A 19,559-nucleotide genomic window follows, 5' to 3' on the forward strand; every position below is an offset into this window, starting at 1 on the left:
TGAGGCCTGTGGATACTTTTGTTGCCCTTCTGACATGGCTTGAATTTTATCCTATTTCTGCTGAATCAGTCAAAATTAAAACTGTGGGTGGCTCTGTCGGTACCATCCAGCTCAACAAACTTTGATCCCAAAATCAAAAAGGAGCTGGGCAGAAAATTCAAACAGTGAATGCAGTCAGTCAATCAGATGCAGTCACTGTTTGGGTGTTTTTATGGCAGTGAAAACAGCGACTGTCAGAATACAAAGGCCGGTAGGGGAGAATTCTCCAACCACGTGGTGTAGCGTGGATGGGGAAATCTTTTGATTTTGCTTGTTAAGCCTGTGGGGCTGAACAAGAGAAATTTTGAATGTGTATGGCTAGCCTTACTTTCACGAAGACTTGACTCACTCTAGTGCAGGCGTGCATCCCACATTCGCTCGGGTATGGCAGCCTATTCTAATGAATGGGCTGCTATGCCACGTGAACCACATAGAAAAAAAATGCATTTTTTTTCCCTGGGCTGCAGGGAAACTGCATGGTCTTTTTGACCATGTGGTTTCCCCGCGATTCTCACACCCATGATCACGCTGCGGGCTGAGATGTGTGAGGGTGCCATTCCAGCGTGTCTCGCAAGAGTAGTGTGAAGCGAGTCCAAGTGTTATCACAGGGTCATTGAAAACTAATCAGAGCCTGTAAAAGAAGAGAATCTTACTTTTCCTGCAGCCCATATCTTTACACTCTGGTGGGGGTAGGTATTCAATACCTGGAAATGTCAAATACCTGCAGTGAGCAGGGAAAGGCAGAGCACTGGAGTTTGAAGACACAGGCCACTGGACACAGGCTCAGTTTAGTTTACAAATGGCCCTGTAGGTCACCTTAAAGCAGACTTAATGTCCCGCTCTTAAAGAGAGCAGGCAGGCTTTTCTATGGCAGACAAGGCAGGCAAAAGGTACTAAAGTAAACTTTTTTGTTTTTTTGTTTTGCACCTCATGGGCACTTCACATGTTCACTTTAAAGTGGAACTAAACTGTATCTGAGCAGCACAAACCAAAAACACAATTTAAAAGTGGTTCTAAAGGCTGAGGGGTTTTTTGATGAAGGTAAAAAAAATCTGTGTGCAGCAGCAGCCCCCCTTACCAGAGCTCCCTCCCTTCCAGTCGATAGTCCATTGGCTTCCACTGCTGTCAATCACAGCCAGTGAGCCAAGGAGGAGAGAGAGAGCAGGGGGCGGGGCCCGAGCTGCAGCTGTATGTGTCTTATGGACGCAAAGAGCAGTTCAGGTGCGAGCATGCAGTAGTGCCCCCAGGGCAAGCAGCATTCTCTGGGGGCACTGCTCGGGGGGGGGGGGGGGGGGGGGAAAGGACCAGGAACGCCGGCGGGGAACCGGAAAAGAGGATTGGAGCTGCTCTGTGCAAAACCACTGCACAGAGCAGGTAAGTATAATATGTTTGTTATTTAAAAAGAAAACAAACTAAGCTTTAATATCATCACTTCAATTCATTTTATTATTCAATACACTCATCCATGTCTTTATGCTTTATTTTGTTGATAAATCATTTGAAAAACAAGAAAACCCCATCTCATCTCCTTCAGATGAAAGGAAAACAAATGTCCATTGACATGGGGTGTATGACTAGGCCAAAAACCAACTAAGGGTATGTAAAAAAGGGTATGTAAAAAAGTAAATAAATTAAAAAAAAAAAAAAAAAAACCCATACTACACACTTTAACTGGCACTCCTACGATTAGATTTTTTTTAAAGAGGAACTGCAGTCTGCTCACATAATTTGTAATAAAAACATCTTTGCCATTCTGAAGCTTCGCTCCAACCACTTTGCATATTATTTTATATATACTGCGTTTCTGTTCTTGCCAAATGTGCTGCATAAATCTCCCTCCACCAAGTCTGGCTGCATCCATTTTAACTGTGGGCAGCTGAAGCTCTTGCCTGTTCACTTCCTGGATTTACACAAACACACAGAGGCACACCTCCAGCTCTGCAGCTCTCATTGGCCCTCTTATGACTCATCCACCCTCCCTTCCTGGCAAACTCTCACGAGAGTGAGAGAGAGCTTTGCATGATGTCATAAGCTTAGGCTTATTACCAGACAAGAAAGGGGAAGTGGGCTGTATAAGATGATATTTACCGCCAGAAAAAAAAAGTTTTACTATTCAAAAGTTAAGCGGTTCCCGACCGGCTCATGCCAATATATGGCGGCAGAATGGCACTGCCAGACAAAACCCCATACCCATACAGCACATGCTCCCGCAGGTATATATCTATATATCTCACATGGGCTGACCCCAATGGAAAGTACGTTCAATCTCTTCCAATCACTTCACGGAAACCCTCCTGGGATAAACTGAGGCTGCCACTGGTGGCTTCTCATTCTGAAAATGCTAGTTGCCAGGCTGTTACACTGACCCTCTGGATTCAATATTCTGCGTACCAGACTAGGAACCACAATGCAGATAAGGTCTTCTGCATTTTCTAATCTGCATATTTGTTCCAGGCCAGTGACTCAAAGTACTGAAGCCAGAGTGCCAGCATAACAGTGAACTTGCTTTTCAGGGAGTATAGCAATGGCAGCAACCAAGTTTTCTCATGACAGGTTCACTTTAATTCAAAAGTGAAAATTCCACACAAAGGAAACCCTCACTGATATTTGTAATATCCAATGGATGTTATAGATTGTCTCTATAAAAAGATTTAAAGGGGTGTTCTGGCCGCGATGTGTTCTTTTTTTAAAAAAGTCAGTAGCTGCTGACTTTTAATAAGGACACTTACCTGTCCAGCGAGCCCGCGATGTCGGCCCCCCCGAGGCCGATGCGTCCATCAGATGCGATGCTATCTTAACGGAGGGAAACAGGCAGTGGAGCCTTGCGGCTTCACTGCCCATTTCCTACTGCGCATGCACGAGTCGCGTGGTGCTTTGTGAATGGCTCCGTTGTGTTCTGGGACACACACACACACACACACACACACACACACACACACACACACGTCCCAGAAGGCAACGAGGCTGCTCGCCGAAGAGGAGGAAGCGCCGCGGAATAGGAAGAGGCAGATTAGGAAGACTGCCTAGCAACATGGGTTAATTTTTTGTTTCAAATGCTTTTTTTTTAGAATTTTTTAAAGAATATTAATGCTATTTTTTTTTTTTTTAGGGTTGCCCTCCGCTTTAAGGTAATATGTGTATGGCAAATTGTAAACTACAGATTGGTAATTACCATTCAGTGAGGCTTAGAAGATAGATAGATATATAATCTCTATCTATATATACACACATATATATTATCTCTATCTTCTGAGCCTTACTGAATGGTAATTACCAATCTGTACTTTACAATTTGCCATACACATATCACCTCAAATCTTTTTATAGAGACTTTTAAATGAAAGTGAACCTGTCATGAGAAAACTTGGTTGCTGCAATTGCTATCTATATACGCACATACATACAGTGGGGACAGAAAGTATTCAGACCCCCTTACATTTTTCACTCTTTGTTATATTGCAGCCATTTGCTAAAATCATTTAAGTTCATTTTTTTCCTAATTAATGTACATACAGCACCCCATATTGACAGAAAAACACAGAATTGTTGACATTTTTGCAGATTTATTAAAAAAGAAAAACTGAAATATCACATGGTCCTAAGTATTCAGACCCTTTGCTGTGACACTCATATATTTAACTCAGGTGCTGTCCATTTCTTCTGATCATCCTTGAGATGGTTCTACACCTTTATTTGAGTCCAGCTGTGTTTGATCATACTGATTGGACTTGATTAGGAAAGCCACACACCTGTCTATATAAGACCTTACAGCAAATGAGAATCATGAGGTCAAAGGAACTGCCTGAAGAGCTCAGAGACAGAATTGTGGCAAGGCACAGATCTGGCCAAGGTTACAAAAAAAAATTTCTGCTGCACTTAAGGTTCCTAAGAGCACAGTGGCCTCCATAATCCTTAAATGGAAGACGTTTGGGACGACCAGAATCCTTCCTAGAGCTGGCCGTCCGGCCAAACTGAGCTATCGGGGGAGAAGAGCCTTGGTGAGAGAGGTAAAGAAGAACCCAAAGATCACTGTGGCTGAGCTCCAGAGATGCAGCTCGGAGATGGAAGAAAGTTGTAGAAAGTCAACCATCACTGCAGCCCTCCACCAGTCGGGGCTTTATGGCAGAGCGGCCTGACAGAAGCCTCTCCTCAGTGCAAGACACATGAAAGCCCGCATGGAGCTTGATAAAAAAAAACACCTGAAGGACTCCAAGATGGTGAGAAATAAGATTCTCTGGTCTGATGAGACCAAGATAGAACTTTTTGGCCTTAATTCTAAGGGGTATGTGTGGAAAAAAAACAGGCACTGCTCATCACCTGTCCAATACAGTCCCAACAGTGAAGCATGGTGGTGGCAGCATCACGCTGTGGGGGTGTTTTTCAGCTGCAGGGACAGGACGACTGGTTGCAATCAAGGGAAAGATGAATGTGGCCAAGTACAGGGATATCCTGGACGAAAACCTTCTCCAGAGTGCTCAGGACCTCAGACTGGGCTGAAGGTTTACCTTCCAACAAGACAATGACCCTAAGCACACAGCTAAAATAATGAAGGAGTGGCCTCACAACAACTCCGTGACTGTTCTTGAATGGCCCAGCCAGAGCCCTGACTTAAACCCAATTGAGCATCTCTGGAGAGACCTAAAAATGGCTGTCCACCAACGTTTACCATCCACTGACAGAACTGGAGAGGATCTGCAAGGAGGAATGGCAGAGGATCCCCAAATCCAGGTGTGAAAAACTTGTTACATCTTTCCCAAAAAGACTCATGGCTGTATTAGATCAAAAGGGTGCTTATACTAAATACTGAGCAAAGGGTCTGAATACTTAGGACCATGTGATATTTCAGTTTTTCTTTTTTAATAAATCTGCAAAAAAGTCAACAATTCTGTGTTTTTCTGTCAGTATGGGGTGCTGTGTGTACATTAATGGAGGAAAAAAAAAATGAACTTAAATGATTTTAGCAAATGGCTGAAATATAACAAAGAGTGATAGAAAAAAAAAAAAAAATTATATATATATATATATATATATATATATATATATATATATATATATATATATATATATATATATATATATATATATATATATATATATATATATATATAGTAGGGCTGCAACTAACGATTATTTTCATAATCGATTAGTTGGCCGATTAATCGAATAATCGGTTAATAACCTTAAAAAAAGTTAGGCGTATGATTTAGTTAAAATGTAAAGTTTAAAAAAAAGGCAAAGAGCAAAATCTCTTATCCACTCTGAGAATAACAGACAGAAGAGATATATACTGTGTATACTATTAGAAGAGATATACTGTATATACTATTAGAGGAGATATACACTGTATATACTATTAGAGGAGATATACTGTATATACTATTAGAGGAGATATACTGTATATACTATTAGAGGAGATATACTGTATATACTATTAGAGGAGATATACTGTATATACTATTAGAGGAGATATTCTGTATATACTATTAGAAGAGATATACTATATATACTATTAGAAGAGATATATACTGTATATACTATTAGAGGAGATATATACTGTATATACTATTAGAGGAGATATACTGTATATACTATTAGAGGAGATATACTGTATATACTATTAGAGGAGATATTCTGTATATACTATTAGAAGAGATATACTATATATACTATTAGAAGAGATATATACTGTATATACTATTAGAGGAGATATATACTGTATATACTATTAGAAGAGATATACTATATATACTATTAGAAGAGATATATACTGTATATACTATTAGAGGAGATATATACTGTATATACTATTAGAGGAGATATACTGTATATACTATTAGAAGAGATATATACTGTATATACTATTAGAGGAGATATATACTGTATATACTATTAGAGGTTGAATCTGGTAAATATTATCAGACTAGGATCTTTTTTTAAAGGAAAAAAAAAAAAAGACGGTTTTGCAGATTTTCAAACAGAACTGTAATATATTATATGCTGGCCATACAAAAACAATGTCTTCCCTCAAAAAAATTTCATTTTAAAAACGTTCGTTCGATTTTCGAATCATTAGTGGGGTCAAATCGACGTTCGTTTTCAACCACAGTGACAGAAAAATTTAGAAATAATAGAAAATTTCTTGGTCAAAGGAATTTTTCAGACAGTGTATGTGATTTTCGTTCAGAAATTACATTCATTTTAAAACAGAATGTTAAAAGCAATTGAAAATTTCAAACAACATTCTTTCATTCAGCAAATGTACAAAGATTTTTCATATGAATATTCTCATCTGAAAATTGATCCGTGTGGCCAGCATAAGGCTCAGTACATGCCTATGCAGTTTGCTTTTGATCTGTTTCTACACTGCTTTTTGCTGTGCGTTAAGTACAGTATAGAGTGCCCCAATAACAAGGTAAAGAAAACTTCTGCCTTTAGAACCACTCACTTCCTGCCCAGGACTACAAGTCCCATGGGGCATTGCTCCTCACACATTCACAAGTTCTCAGGCACTTACTGACATGTGTGCTGTATGTGTGCTGCACTGTGTTTCCTGATATGTAAACAAATAATGCATTCTGTATGCAGGCAGCTGGCCGATTAATCGATTATGAAAATAATAATCGATTAATTTCATAAACGATTAGTTGTCGATTAATCGATTAGTTGTTTCAGCCCTAATATATATACACACACACACACACACACACACACACACACACACACTTGTATGAGCTGTGATAATAAATAAAAAGTAAAAAAACACAACACACAGTTTTCTCCATAAGTTTTTTTTTTTTTTCCTCTGGTTTAAGGAAGTCTACTCTTTTTATAGCCGTCTCTAAAATAGCATACCGCATTCAAGATAACATGTGCTGCCATTATTGACTTTCTTCTGAAAATGCTAGCTGCCTGGTTGTCTCCAATACTTTTAAATTAATCACTAACCTGGATTTCTAAGTGAAGTCAGCACTCTTGAATTGCATATTTGTTCTGGATCAATGACAGTCAAGCAACTAGCATTTTCAAAAAAAAGTCAAGCAAAAATGTTCTGCAGACTTTCCTCTGCACGAGGGTCTATTAACTTCACGCACCAGATAGTAACCAGCTGAAAGGCTGCCACAAAAAAAAAAAAAAATCATAACAGAAAGCCACATGTTGCAAACTAATGGCTGGGACTTGCAGACCTAGGTGGAGCCAGCAACTTCCTAAAAAATATTTATTATGACTATGTAAGGATAATGAAATGATAGCCACTGGAAAGAGTATATAGGCAATACCACCCAACTGAGAATATTAACCACCACTGATCTGTACACCATGGGCATAACGTGTGCACAGACAGAGGTAGTAAGTGAGGTGTCATTTATGAATAAAATCACTTTTCTTCTTTTTTACATTCTTTTGTCATAAGTATAAAATGCAAGGTTTGAATTTTAAGATTACTTTGAAGAATAGATTGTGTTTTTGTTAATATACAACATTCAATTTGACTATATCAGCTGCTCCAGAGAGAGGTCTTTCAAACAGCAATGCTTTCCCTTGATGCAGCAAAGAATGTGTTGCTGCCTGAGGCATGAGAATGAATACACAACGCCACTCAATATATTCCCATCGCCCACGTTCCTGGAGAAGGCCCGGAGTAAGTGGGTGCTGTAGCAACGGCCAGCATGTTGGCTGCTGTCAGCACATGAAAAAACAATACATATGTCGCCAGCACACCGCGGATCCATAGTAATTGGTCCAAACGTTTACTGAAGCAATTTTATCACAAACAGTGTCAGTGCGACATTTCAAGGCTATACAGAGACATGCCTGACAAAGAGGTCCTGCACTGACACTGATACTATCGCTAAACGCTTGGATCAGTTACTACGGATCCATGGGGTGCTTAATATGCTCTTTTCTGAACACCACACCTAAGTGGTAGCATATCCATCTACATGCTTGGGACACTCATACCAGGTACCAATATAGAGGTCTCCACTGCTGATCTTTCTCTTTGATGCAAATGCTTTTATCCTTTTTTAAATTACCAGCAGGGAACAAGTAGGCAGATTGGAGATTCTGGCTTCCCTTAGACCTCACTAGCTGTACGCTTGTTCCAAGTCAGTGATCCAAAGTTTGGAGGCATTTCCAGAAGGAGGTCAGCACCTCTGTATTGCTCTCAAAATAGGTTTCCTTTAAAAGTGGTAAATCACCATTGAAAGCCTAGCAAACTGCCTATTGATCAAAAATGACATGAGCTACTTTTCAGGCAGAATTGAGCATTTTGTCCCAACATAATTCAATGTAAACGCCTAAAAAGCAAAACACAAGCTTTTTTTTTTTTTTTTCTAGCGTTTTTTTTTTTTGCTCAAATAGCAGCTCTCTGCCTCTTTTTGAGCAGCACACAGCACCTTTTAGCTGAAAAAAAAACACCTTACAAAAGCTGCAAAACAGGCAATTCTGCTCTAAAAAAAGCTTAGTCTACATTCACACCTAATCGTCAAATTTTCTAGCGTTTTTGGAGCATTTTTTGGAGCAGAATTGCACATTTTTGCAGCTTTTGTCAAAACTTTTAACGGGCATTTTTCAAATAAAATATGTAGAGTGTTGTTGGAAATGTGGTAGAGAGCTGCTGTCTATGCAGAAAATGCACAAGAAAATGCGCTTTTCAGGCTTTTCCATTGAAGTCTATGAGGAGAAAAACGCTCAATTCTGCCTGAAAAGTAGCTCATACACTTTGAGTAACGTGTTTTGCTACAAATGACAGGATGCTCAGACATGAGCAAGGGCTATTGAAAACAATGAGATTTTTGCTTGTTGAGCATTTATGAGCTTCAAGCTACAAAACGCTCATGTGTGTACATGGGTCGAATTTCAAAAGAATTTTTTTTCAAAAATCTTATTGAATATTCTTTTGAATTTCACACCATTAGTGGGCTGCAGCAACAGACGATTTTCCTGCGGCCATAGAAATTTGAGTAATTGGGCAGGTTGGAAATTTTTTGAAAAACAAAACGATTTTCTAAACAATGATGGAAGAATAGCGTGACAAATTTAATTTGAGAAAAGAAAATTCCTGGAAAGAAAAGATTCCAAGCCACAAAAATTCTTTTCTGTAGCAACAGGAGGTGAAATTGAAGGCTTGGTTGGTCAAATTTCAAAATCAATGGTGGCACCATTGGATCACAAAAACGCACAACATTTCTGATTTGAAAAAGAAAATGGTTTCAAAATTCGACCATGTATGCCTTAGGTGTGAATGTAGCCTCAACCAGGAGCCCTGAGCAGAAAGTTGTTACATTTATTAAAGTAGTAGTGATACTGCTACTAAAAGTTTCAACTCTTAAAAGGGGTTGTAAAGGTTCACGTTTTTTCACCTTAATGCATCCTATGCATTAAAGGTGAAAAAACATCCAACAATGCCGGTCCCCCCGTTTTACTTACCTGACCCCTCGAAAGTCCCGCGCTCGCTCCTGACATCCTCTTTCCCGCTCAGCCTGGCCGTTGATTGGCTAGAGTGGATGGATTGAAAGCAGCGCAGCCATTGGCTCGCGCTGCTGTCAATCACATCCAATGACGTGGCGCACCAGGGGGGCGGGGCCGAGTGATACAGTCGGCGGTTATAGCTGCCGGCTGTATCACGGGAGCGCGCCCGCAAGAACTAAAAACCATGCAAGAGAGCTCGCATGAAGGTGTTTAGTTCTTGCGGGGAGGAGCTGAGACAGCCACTGAGGGACCCCAGAAGACCAGGTTCAGGGCCACTCTGTGTAAAACGAGCTGCACAGTGGAGGTAAGTATAACATGTTTGTTATTTATAAAAAAAAAAAAAAAAAAAAAAAAAAAAAACCCCTTTACAACCCCTTTAAGCCTCAAACACAAGGTACGACTGTTAGCCAACCGAACATCTGATTTTTGTCAAAAGGGCGTGTGCCAGGATCTTGTCTTGCATACGAACGGTACACAATTGTCGTGCAACAAACACGAACGTAGTGATGTACTACGAGAAATTTCAGCTCGAGTGCCACCCTTTGGTACCCTTCTGCTAATTTCATGTTTGCTGAGCACTGATTCCGAGCACGCACATTTGTACTTTTGTGTGATGGCTTTGTGTACTGACCATACGAAAATCTGACGTCAAACCGGTGTCCGCCGAAAATGTACTAGTCTGGCATCCAACATTTGTTGGCCGAAAGTTGGACAATTGTCAAAAGGAGCGTACTAACGGTAAGATTTTAGGATGACAGTCTGTCAACAGAAAATCCCCTTCCAACAATCGTACCGTGTGTACAAGGCTTTAGGCTGGCCATACATGGTCGAATTTCAAAAGAATTTTCTTTTGAAAATCAGAAATTTTATCATTTTGTGATCCGATGGTGCCACCATTGATTTTGAAAATTCAACCAACCAAGCCTTCTATTTCACCTCCTGTTGCTACAGAAAAGAATTTTCATGGCTGGAAATCTTTTCTTTCCGGGAATTTTCTTTTCTTGTACATGTGCATTTCTTTTTCGATACATTTCTCGCATCATTTATTAGAAAATCGTTTGTTTTTCAAAAAATTTCCAACATGCCCGATTACTCAAATTTCTATGGCCGCACGAAAATCGGCTGTTGCTGCAGCCCACTAAAATCCGAACGAAAATTCTTAGATAGGATTTTCAAAAGAAAATCCTTTCGAAATTCGACCCATGGACCTGGAAGTTCCCGCAGATGAACACCAATTCATTGAGCTGTTTGCACAGGAATCCCCATACATTTTGTACACAGTGCAAAGGCTTCCCTCATATTATTTCCCAGTATGGTGGAATCTTATTAGCGTATTGTGTAGAGGCCCATACACACGATACGAAAATCGGATAGAAAAATTTCGCACGACGAGCTGTCTGACGATTTTTGGATCGTTAGTACGGTGCTTGACAGCCGATTTCGTTTTTTCGTCAGACAAAAGCTGGATGTGCAGACTATAAAATTTGCGTCAGGTGTGAACTCAACGTCCGATTTTCGTTTCATTAGTAAGGTTTTTGTACAAAAAAAAAATAAAAAATCGTAAGAGCAAGACTAAGCATGCTCAGAAACGAAAGAACACATACAAAACTTTTCAACACATTACGTCAATTCCCACGTTGTATTCTGTCGTCCAAAAAATTTTGTATCGGGAGTAACCTCTTCACTTTCAACATGAGACTAGCTTGCCACAAAAAATGGACGTTCAGTCGTCAAAAAAATCTAAGCGTGTGTTCGAGGCTTTAGGCTATTTTCTCTTTTGATTAAAGCGGTGTTCCACCCAAAATTGGAACTTCTGCTTTAAGTACTCCTTGCCCCCTGACATGCCACAATTGGCATATCATTTTTTTGGGGGGGGGGCTGGGTACCTGGTTTGGAGTGGGACTTCCTGTCCCACTTCCTCCCGGCAATGTTCTGGGACACGTGACAGGTCCCAGAACATTGCCTAACCATTGACGGAGCGCAGTGCGAGCCTGGCTGTGAAGCCGCAAACTGTCACAGCCGGGCGCCCACACTCACAATGTTGGCGCCGGCGGAGAGGAGGGGGAGAGAACGGAGGCTTTGGACGCCCGTATCGCTGGACCGTGGGACAGGTGAGTGTCTGTTTATTAAAAGTCAGCAGCTATACTTCTTGTAGCTGCTGACTTTTACTAAACTAAAAAAAACAGTGGAACTCCGCTTTAATGCTCTTCAACTCCTTTGGTTGAATGTTTGAACATTCCTGTGGCCTTTTTCACCAAGGAATAAATGTTAGGGAATGCTACATTGACATTATAAACTGAATTGGTATTATTCATGACTTATATGCAAAAGCAGAGCCATTCATAAAGCAAATTTTTTATACATAGGCCCCGTAGTATAGATGGGTATGTCCATATCTTCAGTCAGAATATCCTTGCCCTCGATATTTGATATGGTGGGATGTGATAGTTTATTTCCACTTTAAAACAATGTTGCCGCTTCTAAACCTGTAACATTACATAGAACAGACAATGGGGTTTATTTACTAAAATCAGGCTCACTTCTGCATAGAAACCAATCAGCTTCCAGATTTTATAGCCAAAGCTAATTGAACAAGCTGAGGTTAGAAGCGGATTGGTTTCTATGCATTAGTGAGCCTGATTTTGCACTCTCCAGCTTTAGTAAATAAGCCCCAATGAACTAAGGTCTGAAATATCCCGGAGTCACAGCATTCGAGGTTCTTGAGATATACACAAATATACACAACCCTGGGAAGCTTGTAGTGAATTTTACAATAAACTCTCACTATATAAAGAACAGACTGGATTGGTTTACAAAAACATTCCTGCATTTGTTTACCATCTAACTGAGGGCATTACAAGAACCGCCAAACCACAAGCATTATAATTTATGCCAAGACATATATAGAATATCTAATAAGGAACAGCAATATGTGTTTAACATACACGTGTGGCTGCAGCACTACAAATAGTGACTTGACCGTCTCCCAAAATCTTTGAGCAAATTTTCTGGCCGAGAGCAATCAACTATATTTTTACACCTGCTAGTAGAAAACCACTGAGGCTGCCACTGCAGACATTCTTCAGAAAATGCTAGTCGCCTGGTTAGATTTTAGTTTTATGCCAGCAAGTATGGAGCATATGAAAAGTCTTTATCTCTAAATTTGTTCCAGGTCAGTGAATCATGGCACTAAATCTAAAGCATCAGCTTACCAACCAGGGGAATGGCATTATCATGAGGATTTAGTAATGGTAGCCTACAGGTTTCTCTTATGGCAAATTTAAAAGTAGTTAATCCTTACATATACCCATTGAAGCGACTACCCTCAGGTGACGAACAGAGTTGAAACAAATCATCATACATAAGTTGTACCTGTTTATCTGCAGTCTTCTCTACATGTGTTCAAAGTGCAGAATCTATAAAGTTTGTCTGAGTTGTGAGAAAAAAAAAAAAAGGGGGGGTGGGTGGAAAGCTGAATTTATACTCTGCAGAGCTCAGTGAGGAGAGCACCGAGAGCTGATTGGAGCAAAGGGACACACCTCCCTTCACTCAGCACACAAGAACAGGCTGTCAATCTGCTGGAAGTCGCTCCCCGTCACCTTTTTTTTCTCTTGGGTGTCAGGAAAACTTACCAGAAGTGACTCATTGCAGATAGAGGAACAAAGCAGCAAACAGAAATGATACTTAGTGCTCTTAATATATTTCATATGAGGTATAATTTAAAGCTGATCTCTGGCTATAAACTTTTTTTGGCCATTTGCATTGTCAAAATATATTAACATGAATGAAGCCAGTGCAATGTGCTGCTGCATTCCTCCCATACAGTACAGTCAACGCCGACATACAGTTCCAGCTGAAAAACAGTTTGTTCTGCAGCTCATCCATTCCAAAAACATCTTGCATTGTTTACAGGGACTGCAAGAAGTTTGTGATTAAGGACCAGTACACACCATAGAAACACAGTCCAGATGCTTTTCTGAATGCGTGTTTTTGATGCGTTCCAGTGAGGTTTTGATGCAATCCAGTGCATTTTTTCCCCTTTTCTTAACCTTAAATAAGAACATTAGTGTTCCAGTGCGTTTTAGTACAGTCCAGGAAAAATGCAGCACATTCTACTTTTTTTTCTGGAACTGGAACGCACTGGAACTGCAAGCACTGGTGTGAACTATGCCATTGAAAACCATATAACTTACTTTCCATGTGTTTTTGATGCAGAAAAAAAATGCACTGGACTGCATGTGGTGTGAACTGGCCCTGAAGAAGGGAAGATTAGTATGTGCATCCACACCTCCTCCAATCACAGCATGGCTTGCATTTATTGATGAGAATGCAAGATGTTTTTGGAATGGTCGAGGTGCAGAGTGAGTGACTCACAGTGAGCTGTATACTCCAGCTTGAACGTTAGGTTTCAGTGCCTGGAAACTGGCGCTGAATGCACAAGGGAGTATTACATTACCCAGCAGTGGCAGCATATTGCACACACCTTATTAGTGTTCATTTTTACAGGGCAAATAGCCAAAAATTGTTTTGGACAGAATTCAGCCTTAATTTATATTAACAAAAAAAAAAAAAAAAAGTGCTCTGTAAAAGATGAGAAGTACTTGTATGTCTACTAAGCATTGATTCCAATCTTCACTTTCTTGCACAGAGATGGCCACTGCAGGACACCGAAGTGACGTAGCAGACAGTGGATGGAACCACAGCATGCAAAGGGGGACATGTGGCCCAACACACTCAGGCTTGGTTCACATATGTACGAGTGCAGTTTCATTGCCATTTTTTAAAGTCCAGTGTGGTTTGGTTCACCAGTTCAGGTGCGAATTTGTTAATGAGGTCCAGCCCCCCACGAAAAATTTTAAGTCAGCAGCTACAAATACTGCAGCTGCTGATTTTTAATATATGGACACTTACCTGTCCAGGGAGCCTGCAATGTCAAGTGCAGTCATCGTCATTCCTGGTAAGGAGAACACGGTAGTGAAGCCTTTTGGCACAAAGCGCTCTGTGCTGTCTAACTGGTCCGGCGGAGGAGGAAGGAGCTGAACTTCTGGGAGACTGGGCCACGGCCCGGTCTCTAGGAAGTGGAGACCAGTAACTGTCAAAAACAGGTGCCTGTTCCCCCTTAACAAGGTGACAAATGTGGCACAGGATGGGGGGGGGGGGTCGGATAAACGGAAGTTCCACTTTTGAGCGGAACTCCGCTTTAAGTATATGACACTTGAAATCACACCTGAACCGGATCTATAATTGTACAGAACGCTTTTAAAAGAAAAAAACAATGCACTGCGGGTCGGCCTGCAGATATGTGAACTGGCTCCAAAAAAAAAAAAAAAAAAAAAAAAAAGCTGGTTTTGTACACGTCATGCGAATTGGATGCGGTTCAGAATGCATCCAATTCGCATATATGTGACCCAAGCCTTATTTCCCATACACACGATCAGAAAATTGTACTAAAAATACCGCTTTCGAATGAACCATACGATAACCTGATCGTCCGTACACAGCTTTTGAGAGCCCATCATGACAGTTCATCCAATCAGACTAGCACGAAAAAAAATTTCGGACGATACCAGATCTTATGTTTTTCATTTAATCAGTACAGTTGTCATTCAATAATACGTATACACTACAACACATTACATCACTTCCACATTTTTATTTTGTCGTACAAGAACTTTCGGAACTTTATCAAACTCTTCATTTTCGATATGACTAGCATGCATAAAAAAAAAAAAACAAAAACAAAAAACAACCCACGGATGATCATCTGTCCGATAATCTCATTGTGTGTACCAGGCACTAGAAGCACTGGAGTCAAATGACAATGAGTAGTAACCAATTAGAAGGCATATTTAGGTGGTCGGCTTCAGTGACTGGCTGTTCTGGATTTCATTTTAACCATCATTAGTATTTACATTTTTGTCCCCTGAATTACCCCTTGGGCAAATTCACACTTGTGCGTTTGTGACGTAGCTGTGTTTTATTTGCAATTTTCAATGTGCATTGTAGTGCAGTCCGCATTCTCAATTTCTTGCATTTCAATATGGAGCATTTACCAGTCAGCTCGACAGGTCTGGCAACAAATCACAACATACAAATGATGTGTTTTCAAGCATTGCTATAGACCCCACAACACTGTAGAACAGAAACAAACATAAGAAAAAAAAAGCTAAAAAAATCAGACAGGTCATATTTTCCAAATTGCAATGCAAGGTTGCGCAGGGTAGGACATCACGCAGTGTGGACATCACTAATTTGTAATGTGTTGCAGTGATATAGTGTGAACAGGCCCCAAGGGCTCATTTACACCAGTCCCACGGAGCTGCAAAGGGCAGCATCCCCAAACGCATAGAAAAAAGGTAATTTGCCCTTCTGTTTCATTTCACACCATAATGTTTTGGTGTTCTGAAAAAAAAAAAAGTAAGATAGGATTCATTTTTATACAGTGCATGTTGTAACGCAGTAAACCACACTGCGACATGCTTCAGGTAATGAATTTTCATTTTTGGACATTTCAAGAAGGAAGAAAAAAAAAAAAAAAGTGTTATGTGTTAAATCATCACACTGCCCTACCACAGTGCATACCAGCGGACGTACGTTATTCTGAATGGGTCCTTACATGTACAAAGCAAATAATCACCGTCATAAAAACTTGTGACAAGAACCACAAAAACAAACCATACCTGCCCCATACGCCTTGGCGACCAGCCAGGCCAGATTACTGGCCACCTTGGCCCTGTTGAAGTCATAGTGATCGAAAGGTTTGATGGCGGGGACTATGAAGGTCTTCTTCACCTGTGCGTTTTCTGCAACGTCTACCATGGCTGAATCTTTGCGGCTTCCGCAATTTACATGATTCGCACAACGAATGGCGGTTAGTGGAACATTCTATAACACCACGCCAGGCTATGTACCATCGTTGGCACCCCACATGGAATCCTCTCGTCCTTAGCTCACCCCTCTACCGATCTCCTATGGCAGAACGATATTTACATCCTATTCTTCCAATGTGGGGGGGTTGATGAGCATCCTTAGCCAGGTGCCTTAAAAAGAGTCTTAAAGGAAGCAGCAGCCAATAGATGGATAGGCAATAGGAGTACCAATATTGTAGTGTTTGGCTGTAAATCTCATTAGTGCAATGATAAAACACAATGTTTGTGGTCTTTGTTAGTGCACGATTGTGGAATGTAGAGCTGATCTGATTGCAGAGCTCAGGTGATCATGTGATGAGTGAAGACCCCAATCCTGCCTGTCATCAGCATGCATAGTGTCTCCATGTCATCCCTACTATGATCAGAGCAATGGGGGGTGACCGCCTGTCACTGTCAGCAAGAAGATCCAGATCCCGTGCAGTGATCCCCCCAACAGTAGATCCCCGGTGATCCGGTGTGTAGTGTCCGGTGATCCGGTGTGTAGTGTCCGGTGTGTAGTGTTCGGTGGGGATGCGCACGCAGATGATGATGATGATGATGATTCAGCCGTCATGGGGGCTCCGCTGCCTCTCATTCAATCAGCGCCATCCACACACCGCTCCGGGCTCTCCCCAATCCGCGGTGTCCTCTCGGTGTTCAGGCCCTGCCGGCGCTGGAGTTCTGGTTCCGTTTGAATGTATGAGCCCTCCCTCCTCTTCCCCTGTTTATTCCTATCTTCTTTATCAGCCCCCTCCACCCTCTTCCCTGTCTCCCTCCCCCGTTTCCTCCCCGCCCGCCGCCGCTGCGGGTTTTCCTGCCGCACTGGATAGCAGATAGGTTGTCACTGCAGCGCATGCGCGGACTGCAGGAGGCGGAGGTGGTGCGCCTGCGTAACTCGGCGGCCCAGATGGCTGGTTGTACGCCTGCGCCTGCTATGAGGAGACGGTGGAAGGGGTCTGTAAGGTTCTCGTGGAAGAACTTGTAAAAGAAGAGCGACAAAGCAGATGTTTATGTAGCACAGTACTCAGAACTGCTGTTTACTAGGGATGAGCCGAACACCCCCCCAGTTTGGTTCGCAGCAGAACATGCGAACAGGCAAAAACATTTGTGCAAACACTGTTAAAGTCTATGGGACGCAAACGTGAAAAATCAAAAGTGCTCATTTTAAAGGCTTATATGCAGGTTATTGCCATGAAAAGTGTTTGGGGGCCTGGGTACTGCACCAGGGGACATGTATTAATGCAAAAAAAGTTTTAAAAACTGCAGTTTTTTCGTGAGTAGTGATTTTAATAATGCTTAACTCCTTCAGATCCGCGCTATAGCCGAATGGCGACTACATCGCGGATCTCCTTTGCCGGGAGGGCGTCAATAGACGCCTCCCCTTTGCATGCTTGCCACGACCCCCCTGAAGGGCGTGCGCTGTGATCACCCGAGTCAATGAGACTCGGGTGATGCACATATTGGAGTAAGGGGACGATCACGACCCCTTACCACATGATCAGCTGTCAGTCAATGACAGCTGATCACATGATGTAAACAGAAGATCCGTAATAGGGTTTTGTTTTTTTCTTCTCACGGTGACAGCATAAGGAGAAAAAAAAGCCGATCACCGGCATCTGTTGAAGGGACATCGGTCCCGAAGAGGAAGAGGCAAAGCCGCCTCATATATGCCCACCAGTACGTCTGCCAGTGCCACAAATTAGTGCCCACCAGTACATCAGTGTCACCTATCAATGCCCAAAAGTGCCACCTATCAATGCCCACCAGTGGTGCCAATCAGTGCCACCTAGCAGTGCTGCTTATCAGTGTCACCTACAGTGCCCTCAGTGCCACCTATCAGTGCCCACCAGTGCCGCCTATTAGTGCCCATCAGTGTCCACCAGTACATCACTGCCACCTATCAATGCCCACGAGTGCCACCTATCAATGCCCACCAGTGGTGCCAATCAGTGCTACCTAGCAGTGCTGCCTATCAGTGTCACCTACCAGTGCCCATCACTGCCACCCATTAGTGCCCATCACTGCCAGCTATCAGTGCCACCAATTAGTGCCCTTCAGTGCCACCTATCAATGCCCTTCAGTGCCGCCCATCAGTGCCACCCATCATTGCCACCTCTCAGTGCCCACCAGTGCCGCCTATTAGTGCCCATCAGTGTCGCCTTATCAGTGCCCATCAGTGCAGTCCATCGGTGCTCATCAGTGTAGCCTCATCAGCGTACATCAATGAAGGAGAAAAATTACCTGTTTGCAAATTTTTAATTCTTTTTTTAAATTTGGTCTTTTTAAAAAAAAAATTTTAACATACAATAAAAAAAGCCAGAGGTGATCAAATACCACCAAAAGAAAGCTCTATTTGTGGGGAAAAAAATGATAAAAATGTCATCTGGGTACAGTGTTGTGTGACTGCGCAATTGTCATTCAAAGAGTGACAGCGTTAAAAGCTGAAAATTGGTCTGGGCAGGAGGGGGGTTTAGGTGCCCAGTAAGCAAGTGGTTAAAGTGAAACAATAAAAATGAAATATTCCTTTAACCACCTCCCATCCGCGCTATAGTCGAAAGGCGGCTGCAGCGCTGACTTAATTTGACGGTAGGGCGTCCATGGACATCCTCCCGTGCTTGAGCGGCCTGCGTGCCCCCTGGAGGGGGCACGCAGCGTGCTCTGTGATCAGCGAGTCTATGAGACTCTGCTGATCACAGATCGGAGTAAGGGGTCGATCCCGACCCCTTACCACGTAATCAGCTGTCAGTCAATGACAGCTGATCATGTGTTGTAAACAGAGCCGGTAATCGCCTGGCAACGTGAGGAGAAAAAAAAAAGCCAATCACCAGCGTCCGTGAGAGGGACATCAGTCCCGATCTTGGAGAGCCTCTGCGGAGGCTTCTGTGCCACCTACCAGTGCCCACCAGCGCCACCTACCAGTGCCCACCAGCGCCACCTATCAGTGCCCACAGTGCCACCTATAAAAGTCAAAGTGCCTCATCACATCACCAGAGAAAAATTACCCGTTTGCAAAATTTTATAACACACTATGAAACATGTTTTTTTTTTTCAAAAATTACTGTCTTTTTTTGTTTGTGTAGCAAAAAATAAAAACCCAAGTGGTGATTAACCCTTTCATGACTAAGCCTGTTTTTGAAATTT

The 19,559-nt window shown here is 41.9% G+C and overlaps 1 protein-coding gene across 4 annotated transcripts in view; it reads right to left on the bottom strand.

Annotated features, from left to right (window-relative positions):
- The window catches only part of CAMSAP2 (calmodulin regulated spectrin associated protein family member 2), a 165,949-nt gene extending 148,755 nt beyond the window's left edge, over positions 1–17,194 (bottom strand). For all 4 annotated transcript variants that reach the window (XM_073592945.1, XM_073592943.1, XM_073592944.1 and 1 more), the window contains exon 1: positions 16,191–17,194. In XM_073592945.1, the coding sequence (XP_073449046.1) occupies positions 16,191–16,329 (139 nt within the window). In that variant the 5' untranslated portion in view covers positions 16,330–17,194. The remainder of the gene's footprint in view (positions 1–16,190) is intronic.
- Between the last annotated feature and the right edge of the window lie 2,365 nt (positions 17,195–19,559).

This window comes from Aquarana catesbeiana, linkage group LG07, assembly GCF_042186555.1.
Source record: "Aquarana catesbeiana isolate 2022-GZ linkage group LG07, ASM4218655v1, whole genome shotgun sequence".
Classification (NCBI taxonomy): domain Eukaryota; kingdom Metazoa; phylum Chordata; class Amphibia; order Anura; family Ranidae; genus Aquarana; species Aquarana catesbeiana.